The sequence below is a fragment of the Pelodiscus sinensis genome, chromosome 20 (genome assembly GCF_052426305.1).
Source record: "Pelodiscus sinensis isolate ZL-2025 chromosome 20, ASM5242630v1, whole genome shotgun sequence".
NCBI lineage: Eukaryota > Metazoa > Chordata > Testudines > Trionychidae > Pelodiscus > Pelodiscus sinensis.
This window is the reverse complement of record NC_143071.1, coordinates 3,455,206-3,477,437: the sequence shown is the minus strand read 5'-3', so window position 1 is coordinate 3,477,437 and position 22,232 is coordinate 3,455,206. Positions and strand designations below refer to the sequence as shown.

The 22,232-nt window shown below is 59.6% G+C and overlaps 2 protein-coding genes across 2 annotated transcripts; one reads left to right on the top strand and one right to left on the bottom strand.

Annotated features, from left to right (window-relative positions):
- Nucleotides 1-879: 879 nt before the first annotated feature.
- On the bottom strand, nucleotides 880-9,822 carry CCDC137 (coiled-coil domain containing 137). Its single transcript, XM_075904049.2, has 6 exons — nucleotides 9,664-9,822; nucleotides 8,206-8,336; nucleotides 6,593-6,794; nucleotides 3,650-3,732; nucleotides 2,968-3,047; nucleotides 880-2,234 (listed from the first exon to the last, which is right to left on the bottom strand). Exons 1-6 carry the CDS (start codon nucleotides 9,726-9,728, stop codon nucleotides 2,004-2,006), a joined length of 792 nt encoding a protein of 263 aa, XP_075760164.2. The 5' UTR covers nucleotides 9,729-9,822; the 3' UTR covers nucleotides 880-2,003.
- Nucleotides 9,823-9,854: 32 nt separating this feature from the next.
- Nucleotides 9,855-12,327, top strand: OXLD1 (oxidoreductase like domain containing 1). The gene is made up of 2 exons (XM_075904050.2): nucleotides 9,855-10,011; nucleotides 11,600-12,327. Exons 1-2 carry the CDS (start codon nucleotides 9,952-9,954, stop codon nucleotides 12,068-12,070), a joined length of 531 nt encoding a protein of 176 aa, XP_075760165.2. The 5' UTR covers nucleotides 9,855-9,951; the 3' UTR covers nucleotides 12,071-12,327.
- The last annotated feature ends 9,905 nt before the right edge of the window (nucleotides 12,328-22,232 follow it).

Below are 22,232 nucleotides of genomic sequence, written 5' to 3'. Positions count from 1 at the left end.
GAACAGCCTTGCTGCAGCAGGAGTGGACGGCAAGGAGACCGGGCACAATTCAGCCCCAGATGGGTCCATCTGCAGGGAGGAGAGTCCTCGGCCGTGCCACACGGATGTGCTGCCCTGTCGAGCACCAGCCTGGGCGGTCAGAGTGTCACAAACCGCCTACGGTCTTCCCACCTCAAACCCTGACCTCACCATAGTGTGCAGAGAAAGCGAGGCACGCATGGCCCTTGTCATAGTGTGCGGGGAAAGGGAGGCACGCATGGCCCTTGTCATAGTGTGCGGGGAAAGGGAGGCACGCATGGCCCTTGTCATAGTGTGCGGGGAAAGGGAGGCACGCATGGCCCTTGTCATAGTGTGCGGGGAAAGGGAGGCACGCATGGCCCTTGTCATAGTGTGCGGGGAAAGGGAGGCACGCATGGCCCTTGTCATAGTGTGCGGGGAAAGGGAGGCACGCATGGCCCTCGTCATAGTGTGCGGGGAAAGCGAGGCACGCATGGCCCTTGTCATAGGCTACGTCTACATTGGCAAGATTTCAAAAACTTGCTGCCTGTCTACACTGGCGGGGAGTTCTTGTGCAAGAACACTGACGTTCTATTGTGTGAAATCAGGGCTTCTTGTGCAAGAACTATGATGCTCCCACTCAGGAATAAGCCCTCTTGCGCAAAAGGCCAGTGTAGACGGGCAACATGAATTTCTTGCGCAAGAAAGCCCGATGGTTAAAATGGCCATAGGCGCTTTCTTGCACAAGAGAGCGTCTACACTGGCACGGGTGCTCTTGCGCAAAAGCACATGCCAGTGTAGATGCTCTCTTGCGCAAATACTTTAACGCAAACTCATGCGTTAAAAGTATTTACGCAAAATCTTGCCAATGTAGACGTAACCATAGTGCACAGGGAAACTGAGGCACACATGGCCCTTGTCATAGTGTGCGGGGAAACCGAGGCATGCATGGCCCTTGTCAGTGTGCGAGGAAACCGAGGCATGCATGGCCCTTGTCATAGTGTGCAGGGAAACCGAGGCATGCATGGCCCTTGCCATAGTGTGCGTGGGGAAACCGAGGCACGCATGTCCCTTGCCATAGTGTGCGTGGGGAAACCGAGGCACGCATGGCCCTTGTCATAGTGCGTGGGGAAACTGAGGCACGCATGGTCCACAAGTCACCCAGCAAGCCTGCAGCAAGACCCAGGAGTCCTGAGTCTTAGCTGGAGGCCTTGGCACCTGGCCAGCCTGCTGTGTGCTGGGGAACAAGCCGTGCAGCAAGCGGGCGCGGCCTCTCCCGGCTGTAGCTATGGGTGCAGCACGCAGGCGCCAGTCTCCCCTCGCCAGCAGCGGGGCCCGGGGCAGGGGCCAGGCAAGGTCCTGCAGCCTCTGCTAGCCCGGCCAAGCTGCTGGGCGCAGACTGCCACCTGCAGGGGACGCGTTGCTATTGCAGGGCAGGATGCAGGCCAGGACTGGGATGGGGGCGGAGGGTGTGAAGAAATGAGAAGGGGGCTGGGGGGATTTCCACTCGCTTCCCTGCTGTTTATTCCCTTTGGCCCAAGGCGCAGACGTGCCCGAACAAAGGCCAGGAGCAGCAGCCCCCCCAGCCACGGCCAGGGCCCACGCTGCATGTGCCCAGCGAGGGAGGGGGACGGACCGTGGGCTGCTCCACGGCTTCAGGAGCGCAGGCTGCGCCTCTCAGAGCGAGCTCCCCGCCCCCGGAGCGTGGCCAACTCAGCACAGCTGGGCGTAGAGGCCTTTCCTCCCGCGCCCGCCTGCAAGGTGGCAGGGCCTGCGAGGGACGGGGGGGAGGGAAGTGAGCTGCCCCCTCCCGTCACAGGCCACGGCGCCGGCAGGAAGGGGGCAGGGCAGCGTTCGGGGGCTGCTGCAGCACGTTGCGCCAGGCTGGCTGTGGCCGGTGCTTGGCGAACCGCCCCGGCGCCCCACACGCTGCGGGAGGGGCTGCGAGATCCTGCGCGTCCTTGTGACGGTCGGACTGATGGAGGCGCAGCGGGTGGCATCTCTCCTCACATCAGCTCCCCGCCTCCACCCGGGCTCGGCAGCTCGTCCCCCGGGAGGTGGCTCCGAGGCGCCCGTTGCTGGGCGCGTTTCTTTCTGTCCCTGTAGGCCTGGATGACCCTCTGCCGCTCCTCTTCCACAATGCGCTGGCGGGCCAGGGACACGGGCGCAGCCTTGCGGGCAGGAGCCGAGCGGCCGGGAGCCAGGAGGGGCGTCAGCAGGAGCTGCCGAGGACCAGCCTGCGCAAATGGAAAGAGACCCGCTGGGACGTGAGCTGTGACGGAGTGGGGGGGGCCGTCTGCTCTTAAACCCAGTGGGGTACGGGGGGGGGGCCTTGCTGGCTGCTGGGCTTGGGCAGTGGGTGACCTCCACTGGCGGCTGTTTGTAGCACAGCTCAGCAGGGCAGGGGATGAGTCACTAGGCAAGGGGCTCCCAACCTGTCCGACCGGTCGCCTCCCAGGGAGAGAGACAAAGGGAGGAAGGCGGAGACCAACCTGTCTGGGGGGCAGGGCTGGAAGAGTCAGTTTCTGTCTGGAATCATGGAGGAAGCAGCCTAAGCCAGGGGCTGGGATTTAGGGGCCCAGTCTCCCCCATCTCAAGGGGGGCTGAGGCATCCCAGGCCTGCCCTGAAACCAGATCACATCTGTGCTGTGCTGTATCCTGGAGAAGCAATAAACTCCCTCTGTTCTACTGGCTGGCGGAGTCTGTCCGTGCCACTACGGGGGTGCAGGAGATGGGGAAACCCGACGCGCCGTCACAGGGCCCCCTGTCTCTACTCCCACAAACTCTTCCTGAGCCCTAGAGGCCTCACGGTGCCACGTGGCTTTCGTCCTTCTGAAGACCCGACTTCAAATCCCCGGGCAGGGCACAGGCAAGAGCGTGGGAACCCCCATCCTGCACATTCGGCTCAGAGCCGGGCTGAGCGGGAGCGGCGGGGCTGGGGCTGAAATGAGACGGGAGTAGCAGCTTTACCTTCTCTTTCGCGACCCCCTTTCTGGGCTTCACCGTAAGCGCTGGCGGCTGCATGGCGACCTCCCCAAACTGCACCGGGTCTGAAACAGGGATGTGAAGTCCCAGTTAATCCGTGAACTGATTAAGCAGCTCCTGCAGACCCGGGGCTGCTCATGGGTACTGGTTAACCGGTACCCAGTAACTATCACCTGGTAAAGGTGATCTTACCGGGTAACCAGTTACCTGTTCACATCCCTAGTGTGAAAGGAAGGCACAGAGGAGGAAGCAAACATTGCTGGAGATCTGAGGTGGTGCAAGCCAGCAGGCACACTCACCAGCTCAAAGCTCTCTAAGGATCCTACTTAAGCAGTGAATGCTGCTGGAATGCAGCTGCCTCTGGGGAGAGCCGCTTTGAGCAGCGCTGCGGAACAGCGGACGGAAGCAAGATCCCAAGCCCAACAAGGCAAGTAGGCAGGAGGAAGCTCCATCAGCAAAGTACTGGCCAGGGCCCCGCAGCGTGCAGAGCAGGCCCCAGGAAAATGAGGAGCCAAGGGAGCAAGAGAACTTGGGGACCAAACTTCAGGTAACCCAAACCTTCTCTCCTCTTCTCCCCCGGAGCCAGGGCAGGGGATCTGCAGGGCTCCGTGTCCCAGCCCCGTGCCCAGAGCCAGCACAGTCCCACCTTTCTGTACCCAACTCCTACCTTGGAACAAGGCCTTCTCCAGCATGGCCACTTTCTTCTCTTCTTTCTTCCTCCGCATCTTCGCCAGGCGTTTGTTCTGAAACCTACACGAAGCGGAGCCGGGTGGGTTAGAGGGCAGGGAGGGCTCGCTAATAAGAGGATGCCAGGTGCTGGGGGGAGGGGGAGGAAGGCTGCTAACTCCCTGATTAGAACAGACCAGTCTGCAGGACTTAATCCAGGCTGCCAACTGCCAGGGCGGTGTGGGTATGGGTGGCGTCTCACTGCTCGTATGTGCCCCACCGGACATAGCGTGGGCCCCAGCTTCTTAACTTGACAGTACCCCTTTAAGAGCTGAGAAGTCCGCACCCCCCCCAAGCTGCTCCCCCTCCAGCTGGGAATGCACAGGCTGCCCTCCCTCCAGAGGTATGTCTGCACTGGTGCGTTCTTGCACAGGTACCGTTTTGCACAAGAGTTCTTGCGTTGAAGTACTTGGGCAAGAGAGCGTCCGCGTTGGCCACGGCGCATCCTCGGAGCCGTGGGCTTTTGGGCAAGAGAGCGTCCGCGTTGGCCACGGCGCATCCTCGGAGCCGTGGGCTTTTGGGCAAGAGCGTCCGCGTTGGCCACGGCGCATCCTCGGAGCCGTGGGCTTTTGGGCAAGAGAGCGTCCGCGTTGGCCACGGCACATCCTCGGAGCCGTGGGCTTTTGGGCAAGAGCGTCCGCGTTGGCCACGGCGCATCCTCGGAGCCGTGGGCTTTTGGGCAAGAGAGCGTCCGCGTTGGCCACGGCGCATCCTCGGAGCTGTGGGCTTTTGGGCAAGAGAGCGTCCGCGTTGGCCATGGCGCATCCTCGGAGCCGTGCGCTTTTGGGCAAGAGAGCGTCCGCACTGGCCACGGCGCATCCTCGGAGCCGTGCGCTTTTGCACAAGAGAGCGTCCACATTGGCCACGGCGCATCCTCGGAGCCGTGCGCTTTTGCACAAGAGAGCATCTACATTGGCGGGATGCTCTTGCGCAAAAGCATGAGCCTGGAACTACTTGGTAGAGCGCAAAAGGGCACCAGGACTTTCCGGGGGCGGGGGCTGGAGCTCCTTTGAGACACATGCTTAAAGGGATCTCCCCGGACAGCCGTTTCTCTCCTGCCGCGAGCTATCGCACCTCTGGCAGGGACTGACAGCCCTAGCGGTTTCCAGGTGTGGTTGGCCTCTGCCTTCTTGGACACCTCAGCTTGTGCTTTAGTGCCTTTTGGCCATTTTTTGCCTGCCATGGAGCCAGGAGTGGCCTTGTGCCTGCTCTGGCCCCTTCTGGCCATCTTGGAGCACCTGCAGCTGCTGCTCCATGCTGCTGCCGGACTCCTCCTCAAGGACCCCGAGATGAAGGTCGCTCTGGACTCCCTCACCAAGGAGGCGGTGGTGTCCGTGACATCCCCACCCCACCGTGGAGAGGCCCTCGTGGAGATTGGACACCAGCACCGACTGGTGGGACCGGCTGGTCCTGGGGCGATGGGACGACCAGCAATGGCTCCAGAACGTTTGAATGCGAAAGCGGACGTTCCTGGAGCGGTGTGCCTGGCTCGCCCTGCGCCCCAGAGACGCACCACCCGGCTGCAGGCACCCATCCCCGTCGACGAGAGGGTCGCCATCGCACTCTGGAAGCTGGCCACCCCGGACAGCTACCGATCAGTGGCACACCAGTTCAGGAGGGGCAGATCCACCGTCGGGATGCAGGTAAGTCCGGGGACGGTGGGGGGTGCTGCACTCCATGCCCGGGGGAAGGGAAGATGCCAGGCTGGAGGGACGGGGAGAGTGGCTGTGCCCCATCACCCAGGGGTTTGGGTCATCCCTCCCTCGCACAGGCCTGCTGGGGGGGGCGCCATGGGGCGAGGGGGCCCTGATGTGAGGACAGAGGGCATCACGGGGGGGTGGGCACCCCCCAAGGGAGCATGCACTCACCCTGCCTTATGTGATGTGTTCCCATGTTTCTGTGCACCCTTCTGCAAGTCGTCCACGCCATCAACTATGTCCTGCTCCAGCAAAGCATCTGCCTGTGGGACGTGGACGCAACCGTGGCCGGCTTTGCTGCCCTGGGGCTCCCCAACTGCGGAGGAGCCCCGGATGCGACCCACATCCCCATCCGTGCCCCGGAGCAGCGAGCGGCCCATTTCATCAGCCGCAAGGGGTACTTCTCCATCGTGTCCGCATTCCGCCGACGGGGTCATGGAGGGCCTCCTCGTCGGCCCAGAGGTCCGGCAGGACCTCGATCTCGGCTGGGGACCAGGACGGGGCGTGCCTCTTTGTGCCCCTCGGGCCTCCTGTGCGGAGGGTGCGGGTTGCTGGTGGCCCCCCTGGAGCAGCCATCCCGGTGGTGCCAGCAGCAGCAGCAAGGCAGAGAGCTGGGTGGCAGAGGTGTTGCTATCACCACGTGGCCCCTGCAGGCTGTGCGCGCCTTTCAGGGGGCTCGGGTTACCAGGAAGTCTGGAGCTGCCTGCGCGTACGGAGCGTCCAGGCGGCCACTTGGCTTCTTTCCTGTTTGGACGGTTCTTGCGCCAAATCTCTTGGCTGCCTGTCTACACTGACCTCTTGCGCAAGAGGGCTTCTTCCTGAGCGGGAGCGTCAGAGCTCTCATGCAAGAAGCCGATTTTCTACAGTACGTCACTTTCCTTGTGCAAGAACGCACCAGTGAAGAGACAGCCCGGGAGCACAATACCAGCTGCTGGATGGTGGTGACGCGTCCTACCCCCCGGAGGAATAGCTCCTGGTCTGGCCCCAGGGGGACGGGAGGACAGGACTCTGCCGGGGTTGGTTTCGGTTAGTTGCATCCTCCCACCACCCCACAATGCAGCTCAGCACCAAAGGGATAAGCAAAGATTTACAAAGGCAACAGCTGATCTTGGCCAACGGCAGCCACTAGGAGCCGTGACTGGCCCCCACCTGGCAACCTCAGCGCCTTCCCCATGCCCCACACCTACTCCTTCTTCTTCTGTGACTTCTCCGGGACCGGCTCCTCCTTCTCAGGCTCGCGCTGCAGCTGGTTTTGGGTGAGAAACAGGACGCGCTGGGTCTCCTGCTCCATGCGCCGGATGTAGGCCTGCTCCCCCTCTCGCTTCCGCCGCTTGAACGTGGGCACGGGAATGTCACCCGGGGCTGCGGGCTTCTCTTTGCTCCCTGTAGCTAAGATCACAGCAGCACTCGCCAGAGGAGGGAAGAGAGCCGTGAGCTCTACCCGTGCTCAGGCAGAACCACTCCCAGGGACGGAGGCTCTCGCTAGGGTGTCTGCACAGTACCCCTGCGTTGGAAGCCCACCCAGAACCTGACTCTTCTGAGGGTTAGTCAGTTCCCCAGCCTCATGCAGTCGCTCGGCAGCCTCAGAACCCAGCAGATTCCAGGAGACTGAACAGGCGGGTACATTGGCATCCCCTCCCCTCCCCTCCTTCACCCCGTTCTTCTAACCTGAGATGAGTGAGACTTTGCTATAGTGGCAGTACCGGACAGCTGAGAGTCTGACCAACAGCAAGAGGCGAACGGAGGTAGATCCAGGAGTGCTGGACCCTGATTTTCTCCCACCTGTGTCAGAGCCCGAGACGACCGTCAACTGGCAAAGGTTCCCTGTAAGCTGAGCACTTGGGCAGCTGCCCACAGGAGATTGCTGCCCAAGCGATTAGCAGAGCACGGCAGCGTGCGTTTACCAGGTGACGCTTACTGGGTACAAGTTAACTGGTACCCTGGAGCAACCCCCCCTTGTCTGCAGCCTGCCATGGAAGGAGGGTTGTTCCAGCCCCTCGGGGAAGCAGGAGCCAGTCCCCTGTGCGCAGTGGGGCCAGGAGCAAAAGCCAGTTCCCATGTGCGTGCGGCTGCTGGCTCCCATCCGAGGGAGCGGGATCCTGCTTAGTTTGAGGTAACTGATTAACCAGGATTTTACATCCCTAGTTTCTAGGGATGGTGCCAGCTGCACATGCACAGGGCACATAAGTTGGAAGGAACACCTTGTGGCTGATTACGCCAGAGCTGCCTCCTACAGGGGCTCTGACGCAGCTAACGCCGGCCAGCTCTGGAACCAGAACTGGGGGGACGTGCAGTCTGATCCCCTAGAGCAGGGTCATGGCCTATCTGCAACGAAGCCAACATAGGTGTAAACAGGCAGGCTACGTCTAGACTGGCATGAATTTCCGAAAATGCTTTTAACGGAAAAGAGCATCTAGATTGGCAGGATGCTTTTCCGCAAAAGCACTTTGTGCGGAAAAGCATCTGTGGCCAATCTAGACATGGTTTTCCGCAAAAAAGCCCCGATCACCATTTTCGTGATCGGGGCTTTTTTGCGGAAAACAATACTATGCTGTCTACACTGGCCCTTTCGCACAAAAGTCTTTCGGAAAAAGACTTTTGCCCGAACGGGAGCAGCATAGTATTTCCGGAAAAGCACTGATGATTTCACAGGAGATCGTCAGTGCTTTTCCAGAAATACAAGCGGCCAGTGTAGACAGCTGATAAGTTTTTTCGCAAAATCCGCCAGTCTAGACACAGCCGCAAAGTCTGGGTGCGGTGGGATCTCTCAGATAAGTGAATAAAGGAGGCTGGTCTTTACCTGCTTTCCTTCTCTTCCTGCTCTTGGGGTTCTTCATCTCCTCTCTGCTCTTCATGAGCTCCCGAAGCCGATAGGGGATCTCCTGCTCATGAAGGTGTTTGGGCTTGGAGTTAGTTTTCTTCTTCTCTTGGCTAAACACAGAGGCAGAAAGAGATCAGAAGCCGGGCTCAAGGGCCGGGAGTGGGACAGAACTCAGAGAGGTGCTGAATTCGCTGTGGCAGCAAGGACAGTCTGGTAAATGGGAGGCAGAGTGTGAGCTGAGAAACTGGCCAGGAGCGGGGTTTATCTACCTCTCTGCCTCGCTGTGCCCAGGGGAGTGAGGTCGTGTGTTTTAGGGGAGCAGTTTTTGTTGGAGAAACAGTCACTCTTGAGCTTCAGGAGCTGGTCAGTAGGTTTAAAAACAAACCCAAGTATTTCTTCACACAACGCACAGTCAACCTGGGCAACTCTTTGCCACAGGATATTGTGAAGACCAAGACTATAACAGGGTTCAAAAAAGAACCATAGCAGGAGTGACGGCTATAACACATAGGGGAAGGCATTGCCTTCCCAAACTGCCAGTCTGGCCCCCTCCAGACCCTACCGGGGCCGGGGAGGTTGGGGGCCACGCACTGCCTGCTCTCCCTGTGCTCCAGGGCCAGGGAGGGGGCCCTAGCTCTCATGGGCATGGAGCCTTGCCTCCGCCAGCCCTACCTTCACCCACTGCCCATGAACTAGATACATTCATGGAAGATAAGTCCATTAATGCTTTGGAGCTAGGCTGGGCAGGAGTGGTGTCCTTAGCCTCTGTTTGTGAGGGGGTGAGGGGAGAATCACTTGGGCTATGTCTACACCGGCGGCTTCTTCTGCAGGAACATCTTGCACGCTGCCATGTGCGGGATGTGCTTTTGCACAAGAGCATCCCTGGCAGCATGGACACGCTCTTGCGCAAGAAAGCTCCAATGTCCATTTTAGCCATCGGGCTTGCTTGCGCAAGCATCCCCTGCGGCGCGTCCACACTGACACCCGCTAGAAAAGAGCGTAGCTCTTGCACAGGAAGCCCCCTCTTACTGCGCCGTACCGTAAAACTGGCGCAAGAGCGGGGGGGGGGGCCGTGTGGACGCGCTGGGGAAGAACAGCTGTTCTTGCGCCATAACCCGCCAGTGTAGACATAGCCTCGCCTAGCCCCTGTTCTGGTCCCTCCCCCCGGGGCGCTGGTCACTGTGGGCAGACGGGACCCTGGGTCTGTCCAGTCTCCTGCTCGGCGCGGCTCCTGTGCTCCGGCCTGGGACGCAGGGAGCTTGTCCCCTGCCCCCGGCTCTGCCAGCGGGTCTCGCCCTGCCCGGGGCCCGGCGGGGGGAGGGGGGGCGTCTGGGCGGCGCGAGCCAGGCTCGGGCCCCCCAGCGCTGACACGGGCGGGAGGGGCCAGAGGCCGCGGTGAGAGGCGCAGCAGACCGGCCCCGCCCCCCCGGCACGCACCTGCCCTTGCGCGGCTCCCCCCGCACAGCGCGGCGCGCGGCGGTCGGCGGCGGCCGCTTGCCCATGCCACACACGTGCGGCTCCCCGCGGCTCCACTTCCGGCTGACCTCTGACCCTTCGGAGCCCCGCCCTCCCGGGCGTCCACTCCCATTGGTTCGCCTTCCTCCGCCCCCCAAAGCCCCGCCCCCTGCGCAACTATTGGTTCGCCGGCGAGGCGATCCGACGCGCCTATTGGCTGAGGAAGCGGCCGCTCGGGCCGGGGGCGGGGCTGGTTGTCAGGGCGCTGGGATGTTACTGCGGGCGGCGGCCCGGGGCCTGGCGGGGCGGAGAGCGGCGGCGCGTCCCCAGGTGAGGGGGGGCTGGGGTCGGAGCGGGGGGGTGTGTGGTTGTGGGGGAGGGGGCTGGGGTCGGAGCGGGGGGGGTGTGGTTGTGGGGGAGGGGCTGGGGTCGGAGCGGGGGGGTGTGTGGTTGTGGGGGAGGGGGCTGGGGTCGGAGTGGGGGGGTTGTGGGGCAGGGGGCTGGGGTCGGAGCGGGGGGGGGGTGGGTTGTGGGGGAGGGGGCTGGGGTCGGAGTGGGGGGGTTGTGGGGGAGGCGGCTGGGGTCGGAGGGGGGGGTGTGTGGTTGTGGGGGAGGGGGCTGGGGTCGGAGTGGGGGGGGTTGTGGGGGAGGCGGCTGGGGTCGGAGCGGGGGGGGGGTTGTGGGGCAGGGGGCTGGGGTCGGAGCGGGGGGGTGTGTGGTTGTGGGGGAGGCGGCTGGGGTCGGAGCGGGGGGGTGTGTGGTTGTGGGGGAGGGGGCTGGGGTCGGAGCGGGGGGGTGTGGTTGTGGGGGAGGCGGCTGGGGTCGGAGCGGGGGGGGTTGTGGGGCAGGGGGCTGGGGTCGGAGCGGGGGGGTGTGTGGTTGTGGGGGAGGCGGCTGGGGTCGGAGCGGGGGGGGTGTGTGGTTGTGGGGGAGGGGGCTGGGGTCGGAGCGGGGGGGTGTGGTTGTGGGGGAGGCGGCTGGGGTCGGAGCGGGGGGGGTTGTGGGGCAGGGGGCTGGGGTCGGAGCGGGGGGGGGTTGTGGGGGAGGGGGCTGGGGTCGGAGCGGGGGGTGTGTGTGGTTGTGGGGGAGGCGGCTGGGGTCGGAGCGGGGGGGGGGTTGTGGGGGAGGGGGCTGGGGTCGGAGCGGGGGGTGTGTGTGGTTGTGGGGGAGGGGCTGGGGTCGGAGCGGGGGGGTGTGTGGTTGTGGGGGAGGGGCTGGGGTCGGAGCGGGGGGGGGCTGGTGGTTGTGGGGGAGGGGGCTGGGGTCGGAGCGGGGGGGGGCTGGTGGGTGGGGGAGGGGGCTGGGGTCGGAGCGGGGGGGGGCTGGTGGTTGTGGGGGAGGGGGCTGGGGTCGGAGCGGGGGGGGGGCTGGTGGTTGTGGGGGAGGGGGCTGGGGTCGGAGCGGGGGGGCTGGTGGTTGTGGGGGAGGGGGCTGGGGTCGGAGCGGGGGGGGCTGGTGGTTGTGGGGGAGGGGGCTGGGGTCGGAGCGGGGGGGGGGTGGTTGTGGGGGAGGGGGCTGGGGTCGGAGCGGGGGGGGGTGGTTGGGGGGAGGGGGCTGGGGTCGGAGCGAGGGGGGTTGTGGGGGTCTGTGTTGCAGGTGGCTGGCGTGTTGGTGGGGGGGCTGCTGGGAGGCGGGGCTGTTCAGAGACGGAGGCATCCCATGTCTGTGTTTGGACCATCTCCTCCATACCCAATACGGGGTTGTTGAGTGCGCTGGCTGGACCCAGTCCTGCCTTCTGTCGCTTCCCTTCCTCCCTGCGCCTGAGCGTCCCCCGCGGCGATGTGAGTGAGGATGCCAGCCTTGCCCCATGCTCCACTAGCTCTGCGTGGGTAGGCCCCATAGCCCATCAGAGCAATGGAGCAGAGCCCGTGGTGTGTGAGAGTTCGACGCCTCTTGTAAGCTTGTTATTAATTGCCAGGCACATCTACAACGCTTCAGGTGCACCGAGTGCTGGCGACTGCTGAGGCGGGGGCTTGCTTTCTGGAAGGGGCTCCCACGCAGAGACCGCCCAAAAAGCTGCTTTTGCTGCCTTCAGAGGCTTTCTGTGGATATGACAAAGGCCAGTTTCAGCCACCGTTCAGACACCCGAGGAGATGGCTCTCAGACTGATCCCCAGCAGAGCGCCGGAGAGCCCTGTGTGGCAGGGGGCTCGGAAACTTTGAAGGACACAGAGCCCCCCTTTTCCAAGCCCCCAACACTCCTTCCCCCCACTAACTGCTGTATGAGCGGCTGCCACAATTGCGTTTGGATTGCGTACGTAGAGGAGCTGCAGAAACACTATCAGGACGGGGGGGAACAGGCCTTGGCAGCTGTGGAAAAGCACATAGAAGATGAGAACATTAAAATGATTTTAAAGATGGAAATCCGGTTCCGCATGAAGAAGGACTGATGTGTGCAGCGTACGCTGCTGGTTCTTGCCATGGGTCCTCTCCTCCCATGGTACGTCAGACCTCAAAGAGCCAGAGCCTGTATTTATTCATTGTCCCCGTTTAACACGATGTGTCCGTCTCTTTTTAAATTTGGTTCTGGGTCACTAGACCCCAGCGTGACTGCCAGTTGGGAATGGATTACAGTTATTTATTGAGGTGTTACAGTGCTTGGCGTGAATTGGGAGAGAATAAATTCATACCTGTGTGCTTAAAAATGTGACTGTTTTCTAGGCCGTGTCTCCATTCTGGGCATATGCGGCACCTACCATTACCCGACCCATATCTTGGGCTCCTAACTGCCACTACTTCCCGGCGTGTGTCATGCTTAACCCAGAGGAGTCACTTCTAATACATGCTGCTGCCACAGTATTTGTTTAGCATCTAGTTGGGCATCCCAAAGGGGACTAAGAAGTCAGCTGGAGCCCAATGCCTTTAGCCCCCTTTGAAACTCCTGATATTGACTAGATAAATATTCCTCTCTCCCCCAGTGTATGGGCAGCTCTGCTCCCTTTTGGAGCCACAGTGCTGCTTCCTCACCCGGACGTGCCTTGTATGTCTCTGCAGAGTGACTGTAACATTCCCTGGGAGGGCCTGGAAGCCTTTTTCCAATTGCCCTGTGTGCTGTGTCTTTCTAAGCCTGTTGGCAGCTTTGGCATTGGGGGGGGTGCATGTGGTGGTCAGGTTTTGCACATCAGCCCCCTAGACTAGTTGAGCTGTAGGAACCCAGAGGAGGTGCTGGGGTTTGCTGGCCTACCCCCTCATCCTGCAGAGGAAGTGGCTTTTCCCCATGCCAGTGGGATGGATGTGCTGTATTCACTGTGGGTACCTGTCCTTGCACAACCATTACCAAGCAACCATGCCCACCTGCTGCTGTGCTGCCCGTTCTGGTTCACACTAGAAGGCTGCAGTTGGCTTTTGACACTCCAGCCTAGTCAGGGGCAAAGCACCAGGTCCAAGCTGAGCCTGTGGATTTTACATTTTGTTCTTTACTGAATTTGCTCCCTTGCCTGTTTGGTAGCAGCTGTTGGCGGAGGTTCCGTTGCACGAAAATAGGATTTCTGTTCTCCTCCCCCAAAGGAAGAGGGAAGAGGAAACTTGGTCTGCAGAGATGTCTGTGTCCATCTCAGGCACACATCTGTCCCCTCCTCTCTTCTCAGACATTATCACTGTGGTAGAGCTGAGGGAAGGGGGCAGGCACAGGGTATAATTCAGCTGCTGAATGTTGTGGCATCAGCCACGCTGCGTGGCTGCGTAAAGGGGAAAAAGGTCCCTCATGGCAGTTTTGACCCAGAGATCTCCCCTTAAAGCCCCAGCTGAGTCCAGTGCATTTGCCTGTGTGGCTCTGAATTGCGAGCTCAGAATTGTGAGCATGTGTTTCCCTGAGGGGTGGAGGTTCCCTGCTTGCTAGAAAGATCGATCAACAGCACAAAGCAACTTTGGGGATTTTACCATCAAAATTGCAGCTCAGTTAATGCAGCGCTGCCGTGCTGGACCCTGTGGCCGTGCGATTGGGTGCTGGGCGCTCTCACCGAGAGCAGGGTGGGGCCTGCAGTGAAAACCCAGGTAGGGTAAGAGTTCCCTGCCCTGTAGTGGCGTATAGGGGCTGCGGTGGAATTTGTCCCATGTTCTTTGAGCATTTTCCTTCCAATTTGTAAGGGTTATAAAAACGGCCGTAGTAGATCAGGCCAAAGGTCTGTCTAGCCCAGTACCCTGTCTGCCGACAGTGGCCAATGCCAGGTGCCCCAGAGGGAATGAACAGAACAGGGAATCAACTGATCCTTCCTCTGTCGCCCATTTCCAGACTGACAAACAGAGGCTAGGGACGCCATTTCTACCCATTCTAGCTAATAAGTATTGATGAACCTGTCCTCCATTAATTTATCTTGCTCTTTTTTTGAACCTTGTTACAGTCCTGATCTTCACAACATCCTCTGGCAAGGAGTTCCACAGGTTGGCTGTCTGTTGTGTGAAGAAATACTTCCTTTGGTTTGTTTTAAACGTGCTACCTATTAATTCCACTTGGTGACTCCTAGTTCTTCTGGGAACAAGTAAATAACTTTGCCTTATTCACTTTCTCCATATCTGTCATTTTATAGACCTCTAGCACAGGGGTGGCCGAGCTGCATGCGCCTCTTCCCCTCCTGAAAGTGTGGCTCGCGAAGCCGCCCCTGCGTCCCTAGAAACGGCTCCCAGTGCTCACCAGGGCAGGGGAGCCGTCCGGTGCGGTGATTCAAAATGGCGTCACCAGGATGGCGATGGCTGACGGGAGCCTGATGTGGCCTGAAGGGGGGGGGGGGGTTGTATTTTTGCACTCAACAACCCTGGGGGGGATTTATTTTTTTTCCCCTCCAAAAAAAAACCAATCTGGTGAGGCTCTCCGCATTTTTCCACCGCTGTTTTGGCTCTCTTCGGTTAATGGGTTGGCCACCCCTGCTCTAGCATATCCACCCTTAGTCTCCTCTTCGCAATGCACCAGCCTCCCTCCTCCCCCGCAAGCAGGGCCCCTGCTCCACTGGGCTGCCGATTTTAAGAGTCTTAATGAAATCTTGATGCAAACCCAACCAGCCCCACATGCGGCAGCTGGCTAATGAAGTCAGGGCCGCAAAGGCCTGCTAGCTATTTATCAGTGTGTGCTAATACAACTCAAGATGGCATCAGTCATTCACAGGGGTCCTTGTCTTTATCGGAAAAGTAACCCCTTCAGCTGTCCTTAAAACATTCCTGGAGTCGCATAATCCTATTGGCTGGCGCCTAACTAACTGTAATTAGTGGAAGGGCCTGAAGTTCAATTAAAGTGTACTGAGATTATGCCGTTCTATAATTGCTTTAGTGCAAGGGGATTAGCGTTGGAATGATACTCGCCCAGCAGCCAAACCGGCGCTTCCTCGGGAAACCTGGGCAGGGACCCAGGATTTGCTTTTGCAAGCCCTTGAGCAGCGATCAGAAGAAGGACTCTCATAATGCGGGATGTGCGGCTGCCCTTTGGGGCTCCCTGTCACGGATATTTGTCAGCTGAGGCCTGCGTCTGAGCAGTGCTCGGAAAAAGATTGGGCAGCCGTACGGCTAACGGGGAGCAGCCGCGGTGACAGCAGATAGGACTGAAGTGGGGAAGGGAGATCCGCTCTCTGGCTTTGCTGCTAGGAAGCGGGGAGTGACTCCCCCGATGGACAGATACGGACTAGCCTGCCCATTGTGGGGCCGCCTGTGCCTTCGCCTGAAGCTGCGAGCAGTGGTGGTTGAGCGCAGGGGAGAACAAGGTGGTCCCTTTATTCAGATCCATGCTGGCCATTCCTGGGTTCCTAAGACAACCCCACGACAAATTACCCAGCAGTAACACCCGGTCCTGGCTGCAGTACCCAGTGTCTGAAAAGGCAGGCACCTGAATCCATGCTGGTTCTGCTTTTCCAAGTGGTTCCGGGCCCTGTAGCTTCCGTTGGCTTCATCAGCCCGGGAGGCGGCCTTGCTAGCAACGCTGTCTCGGCCAGGAAGATGCTGTTATGGGGGGATAACATCCCAGGCCAGAAGCGTGGGTTCCGTGTGGATGGAGTCTGGGGCCATCCCTCATTACAGGTTAAACCTCTCAAGTCTGGTGTGGAATCAGAGAATTTGCCAGGCTGTGGGAGGTCAATATTGTCTGTCAGCAGTACCAGCACTTCTGCTTGCTGGGCTCTTAGAACTTAACAGCGAGTGGTCTAGCAGCACCTTAGAGATTAACAAACATGCAGAGAGAGTCATGAGCTTTCGTGGGCACAGCCCACTTCTCCAGATGACTGGGATGTAAGGCGTCCAGTTTTCAAATCGATAGCACAGAAAGGGGGTGAGGGGGAGAAGAAAGAAAAGGGGGGGGGGATTGTCAATTAAAGTATCCATGCTAAATGAAGCTGATGATAAGAGTACTTAGTACCCATTCTAAGTACCCTTTGTTTTTTTATGTCATTAGGGTGTGGAATATAACGGGCCATCAGCCAATGTCTTTGCTTAGGAATCAAACTTGTAAATGAGTTCCGTAGCCTCCCTGTTGAGCTGGCTTTTGAAATAATACGGTGACTGTGACTTTGAGATCCATTAGTGAGGGCCCAGGCAAGTGAAAATGTTCCCCCACAGGTTTCTGCGTGTTGCCTTTTTGGATCTCTGATTGTGTCCGTTAATTCTTTCTCGTAGAGACTGTCCAGTTTGGCCAGTATACGTGGTAGAGGGGCATTGCTGGCTCTTAGGAGACATGTAGGGGTAAATTAGAGCTAAAGAATAGCCCAGAACACTGAGCGCCAGGGCTGGTGGTTGGAAACAAACTTTATGGGACTGTGGGAAACTTGGCCACGCCCATAAGTGGACACTCAGATCAGGGATGTTTCTGGACCAGAGAGTGCCGCACTAGAGAGGTTCGACCTGTAGCATAATTTCCTGTCTTTTGAGCGCCTCAGGGCAAGGACTTGGTCTTCTGGTTTGCTTAGTGTCACACGCTCAGTGCACTAGCGCTGCTATTACTTCATGTCTTTGCTCAGCTTGTTTGCTATTTGGACTGTCTAAATACACGCGATGGGCCAGGATCCCCGTGGGAGCCCTCTAACCACACGGCAACACGCGTGATGAATCAGGCAGGGAAATGTCATGTGCCATAGGCAGAGCTTGGTGAGCTCCACTGCACAGAACCTGCAAAGGTCTGGGCCTGCCACCTCGCCCCTTTGCAGCCGCTCTGCACGCTGCTCTAGGGGACAAGGCTGGTGGCAGGAGCGTTGGAGAGTCGGCCCCTTTGGCTCGGGTATTGCAGGTGATGTGTGCAAAACACATTGTAAGTTGACGGCCGGGCTGGTTCACCCAGCACAGCCGGCCAAGGAGCCTGTGCTCTGATTAGCTCCGTTGTCTGGACTGTTAGTGATGGCCGAGTTACAGGCTGATGTCTCCTCATGGGAACTCCTGGGCCGTCGATTGCCAGCTGGGGATCTCCCAGTGACAGCCCAGGCAGCTTCCACGCTGAAGAGGAGGTGAAATCCATTTATTTGCCAGGCTTTATTCCACCCATTGCACTCTGAAATATGTCCCAAAGCCAGCGAATGCCCCCTGGAGCAATAAAACAGACAGTCAAATGGGTGGAAGCGGACAGTGTGTTACAATAGCATCACCCCTAATGCCTTCTCTCCCCCCACCCGCTCCTCCCGGCGCGATGTGCACACCTTCAAAAGGAGGTCAGCTCACCCATCCCGAAAGGAAGGGTCATAATCCTATTATCCAGGCACAGAATAAACCCACCCGCCCCCAAGAACCATCCAGAGCGTCGGCTCCTGGACACGGACCTGTTGCAGGCTGTCGCAGCTGGCCCCGTGAACATCTGCCGTGGGGTAAGTCCCCTCTGCTTTCAACTCACCAGGGCAGCTGGTTTCCGGCGTCTTACCTCAGGAGCCATTGTGCCCCACCTCTCTCTCGTTCACGTCTCCGTCCCGTCTGCCTCTGTTCTGCTGCGGGAGATTGTCATCTGGTTCATGGGTTTTTACAGTCCGCGTGGGCCCCTCCAGTGCGGATGCCAAGCAAGCGGAGATGTTTGGAGGGGCAAAGCGTCGCTATTCTAGGCCATAGAGCCGTGAGCAGATGTGGGGGGCATTCGAATCTTATCAGACTTGGCATGGAATGGTCCAAGGTAGCCAGTCTGGGTGAGCCCTGAGGAACCCAACTAGGTAATAGCTGGGGCGCTCCACACGGTCATTGGTCTTACAGCCTGGTGACAGAGCAGCCAACGGTCCACGTCAAACCTCTGCGGAGCCCAGTCAGTGTCCGCGGGGAACACAAAGGCTCAGGACTGGAGTTGGTCACGACGGGCGATTTATTTTTAGGAAAATGTTTAAAACGTTAATTTTCTGAGATTCTTTTTACTGGCATGTTGGTTCTTTCCTTTTCCGGTTGCAATCTAGGAAGAGAGAAGGTGGCTCAAGGGGAGGGAAAAGCCCCCCAAAAAGGGGTGGGAGGCGTGTGTACAGTGGGGGTCATGCCCCTTTTGCAACATGGCTGGTATGCGTTGGGAAATGTTTTGCTAGGGAGAGCGCTGAGTGGCTGCTCTTGCTAGGGGATCCCCAAGCGTTGATCCGTCCCCCCTCTCTTTGCAATCATCTCCTCTGAAGCAAGTGGTCCCCCCTTCGGAACGGAGGGGGACTCCTCCCGCCCATTGGGGACTGTTGTCAGCCCCTCTGGCCTGCTAGCTCACAGCTAGTGTCTGTGGAGAAGCATTCATACCTTGCCCTGCCGCCTTGGGAGGGCAGCCGGACTCAGATTAGCGCCCCTCTGGGAATTTGCAGAGGAGGCAGGATACACAAATCCGTTTGCAGAGGCTTTGTCCTCTGGCTTGCTGTGGAGTTAGGAGCCGAGGGCCTGCTCCCAAGCCCCTGAGCCGATGGGAAGATTCCCGCTGCCATCAGTGGCTGAGTCGGCTCCCAAATGTTTCTGCCCCAACAGTCAAACGAAAGCGTTGCTTAGAGAGGGGCCCACCAGCTGCTGAGCCTGGCCCCGATCCTGCAAGCAGGCGTGTAGCACTGTTACCCAGGCGACTGCATAATAGACCACACCACTGCTTAACTATTAAGTATGTCGAAATAGCACCTCATAGTCCCCAGCCAGCTCAGAGCCCCTCTCGCTGGGGGCTGTACGCGCACACAGCTTGGCCGGGATACACCCGCCAGCCCACAGTGTACCGAGCACAGTGAAGTGACGGAGTCAACGTCCAGCCTCGCGGCCCCTGGCCAGCCTTGTAAACCAGACACTCCCCCCACCCCTGCCCCGGCTATGGTGAGAAGTGTTGCTGATGGGAGAGAATGCGTGAGGTGAAGGGGAGTCTCCGTGGTCGGACAGTCTTTCCAAGGGGCCGTGTTGTGACCAGTGAATGCTTCACAGCTGGCCCGCTCAGGCCATGGCTGGAATCCCTCGCAGGGTTCCGGGCTGTGTCACACAGCTCACTGCTGCGTAAACCATTTCCTCGCACTGGCGTTCTATCTGCCGCTTTTCGCTCTCATTGCATGGCCTCAGACTCTGGAGGAGCTGTTGAAATCTCCTACTGGCCGCCTGTCTCCAGTTGTTACGTTGGTTTCTTTCATCTTTCCCCTTCCTGTTCATCTCCTCATCTCCCATCTTTTCCCTCAAAGGTTAGAAACGTGCCGGAATTAAGCTTGCCCGTATAACCTTAATTCTGCCCTTGGGGAGTATACATTGTGGGACGGCCTCTCCTTTTCCTGACGTGACCCTGCTGCCTCTTCCACTAGGCCATTGTCAGTGCTGGAGAGGAGAGAAATGCAAACAGCAGCCCCCCAGAGAAGTGGCTCCAGTGGGTTGGAAATGCTAATCTTGCGACGCATTGTCTAGAGGGCCGGGCCTTTTGTCTTTTTCAATCTGTGACTTTTAGCTCAGTTGTGGCCCTATCACTCCGGCCTTTGCCGCAGCAGCCTGTGCTGACAAGCGTGCTGGATAAGAGCCCAGGAGTACAGACCAGTGTTGTCCTTGAAAACCCGCCATTTAAAACCAGCCACCAGGGACGTTTCCGTCCTGTGCAGGTGCAGCTCCCGTCCTTGTTAACAGACGCTGGCACATTACCTGTCATGCCCACGGCTACACGGGGGACCCGGGGCCTTCTGAACAATAACCGGCGGGAAGGGCTCTCGGCCCGCGGCTGGGCCCCGCTGACCTTGCGTGCTCATCTCCCACCTTTGCCATGACACCCACTGCCAGCACCAGCTGCAGCCCCCAGCTGCTTCCAGCCCCCGTGTCAGAAGCAATAAGAGCAAAGAGCTGGCGAGAGGCATCCAGCCCTCTGCCCCCAGGCTCCCGGCGGGCTCGGAACGCGAGGCAGGACGTTGCAGGGGCTGGAAGCAGCCAATGTGTGTAACGTCAGGGATTTGTTGTTGGAAGAGCTAGATGCTCAAGCCCCCGGTTTGTGTCCTGCTCCCCTGGGCTCTGTGTCCTTGCAGTAATGAGCTTAGGGCTGGCTGAGCTGAGCTAATTCCAAGGTTGCAGGAGCTTTTCTACTGCAGCTGGGAACTGGGGCCTGGCAAGTGGGTCACAGAGCCTGGAAGGGAGAGTGGTTCTGCATCCTATTCCTTAGTGGGCAGGGGCCTGGGCCTTGTCTATGGGCCACCTGCACCCTGGGCAAGCGGCTGCCAGCATTGAAAATCTCCCTCCAACGTCACAGGTGGGGCTAGACCCGCCTTCCCCCTGCCCTGCTGGCTAAAGTGGTGACCGGCTGCCAGTGAGTGAGTCAGCCGCTAGGGGGAGCCATGAGCCCGTGCACCACCCCATTGCGGGCAGGTGTGCTCCCAGGGGCGAGCCGCCTTGGGGTGACCCACATCAGCGCGGGGTGCTGCTGCACCCCCATCTGGGGCGGCGGTTGAGCCTGCGCTGTGCCCTGGGTGCAATAGAACAGGTTTCTGGGAGTCAAATCAGAGCGAATTACTCCAAGACTGGGCTAGTTGCAGCCCCACACTAGGGGTCCTTCTCGAAGGTACCAAGCCAGTCACAAAAAGCACGTGTCTGCCACCCTGGCCAGGAAGAAATCACACAAGCAATCCCCTGGATGCTCCAGCTTCTCCTGTGCCCCCCAGCCCTCCCTTACACAGGGGAGAGGTTATAACCCATCCCCCCGCCTCCCCTCACACACCCCAGTGCTCCCTGTGCCTCCCCAGCCCCCCTTACACAGGGGAGAGGTTATAACCCATCCCCCTGCCTCCCCTCAGACACCCCAGTGCTCCCTGTGCCTCCCCAGCCCCCCCTTACACAGGGGAGAGGTTATAACCCATCCCCCACCTCCCCTCACACCCCCCAGTTCTCCCTGTGCCCCACCCAGCCCCCCCTTACACAGGGGAGAGGTTATAACCCATCCCCCACCTCCCCTCAGACACCCCAGTGTTCCCTGGAGAGGTTATAATCCATCTCCTTTCGGACATCCCAGATTCCCTGTGCCCCAACTGACCCTCCCCTTACACGGGTGAGAGGTTTAAAACTCAATCTCACCAACTCCCGACAGGTTCTCCCAGTCCCAGGTCAATTGATACCTCAGATCTGACCCAGAAGAGCCTGCTGGGCCGATCCTTTAGAATCTGCCATGGGACGGTTTATTAATAATGAAAGAGAAACGAAAGGTTGAGCGTAAAGTTGTTAAAGGAATCAAACTGCCCCCCCCAATTGCGAGGTTCCTGGTGCAGGCTGGTAGCAGAGGTGGATTTACCGGCTGTCCTGTAAGTCTCTGGGCCACGTCCTCCGTTAGGCTGGGTCATCCGTCCCGCCGGGCCCCGCTCACAGCACAGATGCTCCTGGAGTGATGGGCTGGAATAAGATGGAGGAGCCCTCAGGGCCCTCTTCATAGCCCTGCCCACGTGGAGGGGCTCCCGTTGCTCTCCTGTGGCCGTCAGCCCCGGGTGGAGTTTGTCACGCGCAAGAGCAAGTCACCTGCCCAGGCCTGACGCTGGAGCAGCCCTGGCTCCCCGGCTGGGCCGAGCGTTCACAGCAAAGCTCCTCTGATGTGCATGCTCCTCTCCGAGTCCAGTAACATCCCGCCGGGCTAGGCCGAGGAGCCGTCCTGTGGCACCGTGACACACAAAGATACGAATGTTCCTTTCCTATGCGGAGGGCCAGTGTTAACGAGGCCAGTCCTATCGCGGCGGGGGGGGGGAGGAAGGGAGGGGGCTGTCGCCCACTCCCAAGGGTGGGTGAGAAGACCAGAAGGGGGGATGTGCCTCTTAGAGGTGAGCCAGCCGCTGCCCGTCTCTACCCAGCCCCCGTCTGAGCGTCTCGGTGCACAGGGACTCCGGCTCATCAGTCTGCCTTGGAAGGTGTTTGGTGTCGAGTAGGGCGCTTTTCAAGCCTGTTCCTCAGTGTGTAGGAGGGGGCGTGCTCGACTGGTCCACCGCCGGGGGTGGAGCGCGCCCATCTTCGCATGGGGCTCTGTCCCTGCCACGCTGCCCACGGCTCCTGCCCCCCACAGCTGATGCCCAAATACATGTGTTTAGCCTTTGAGGTGCCCCAGGGCTCCTGGTTGGTTTTGCTGAACCAGAGTCCCCCTCGGACTCGCCACCCCGGGCCAGGAGGCTGGGTCTAGCTGCGGCGTAGAGAAGGGCACGTTCCAGCCAGCAGCCGCTGGCCCCGCTGGGAACT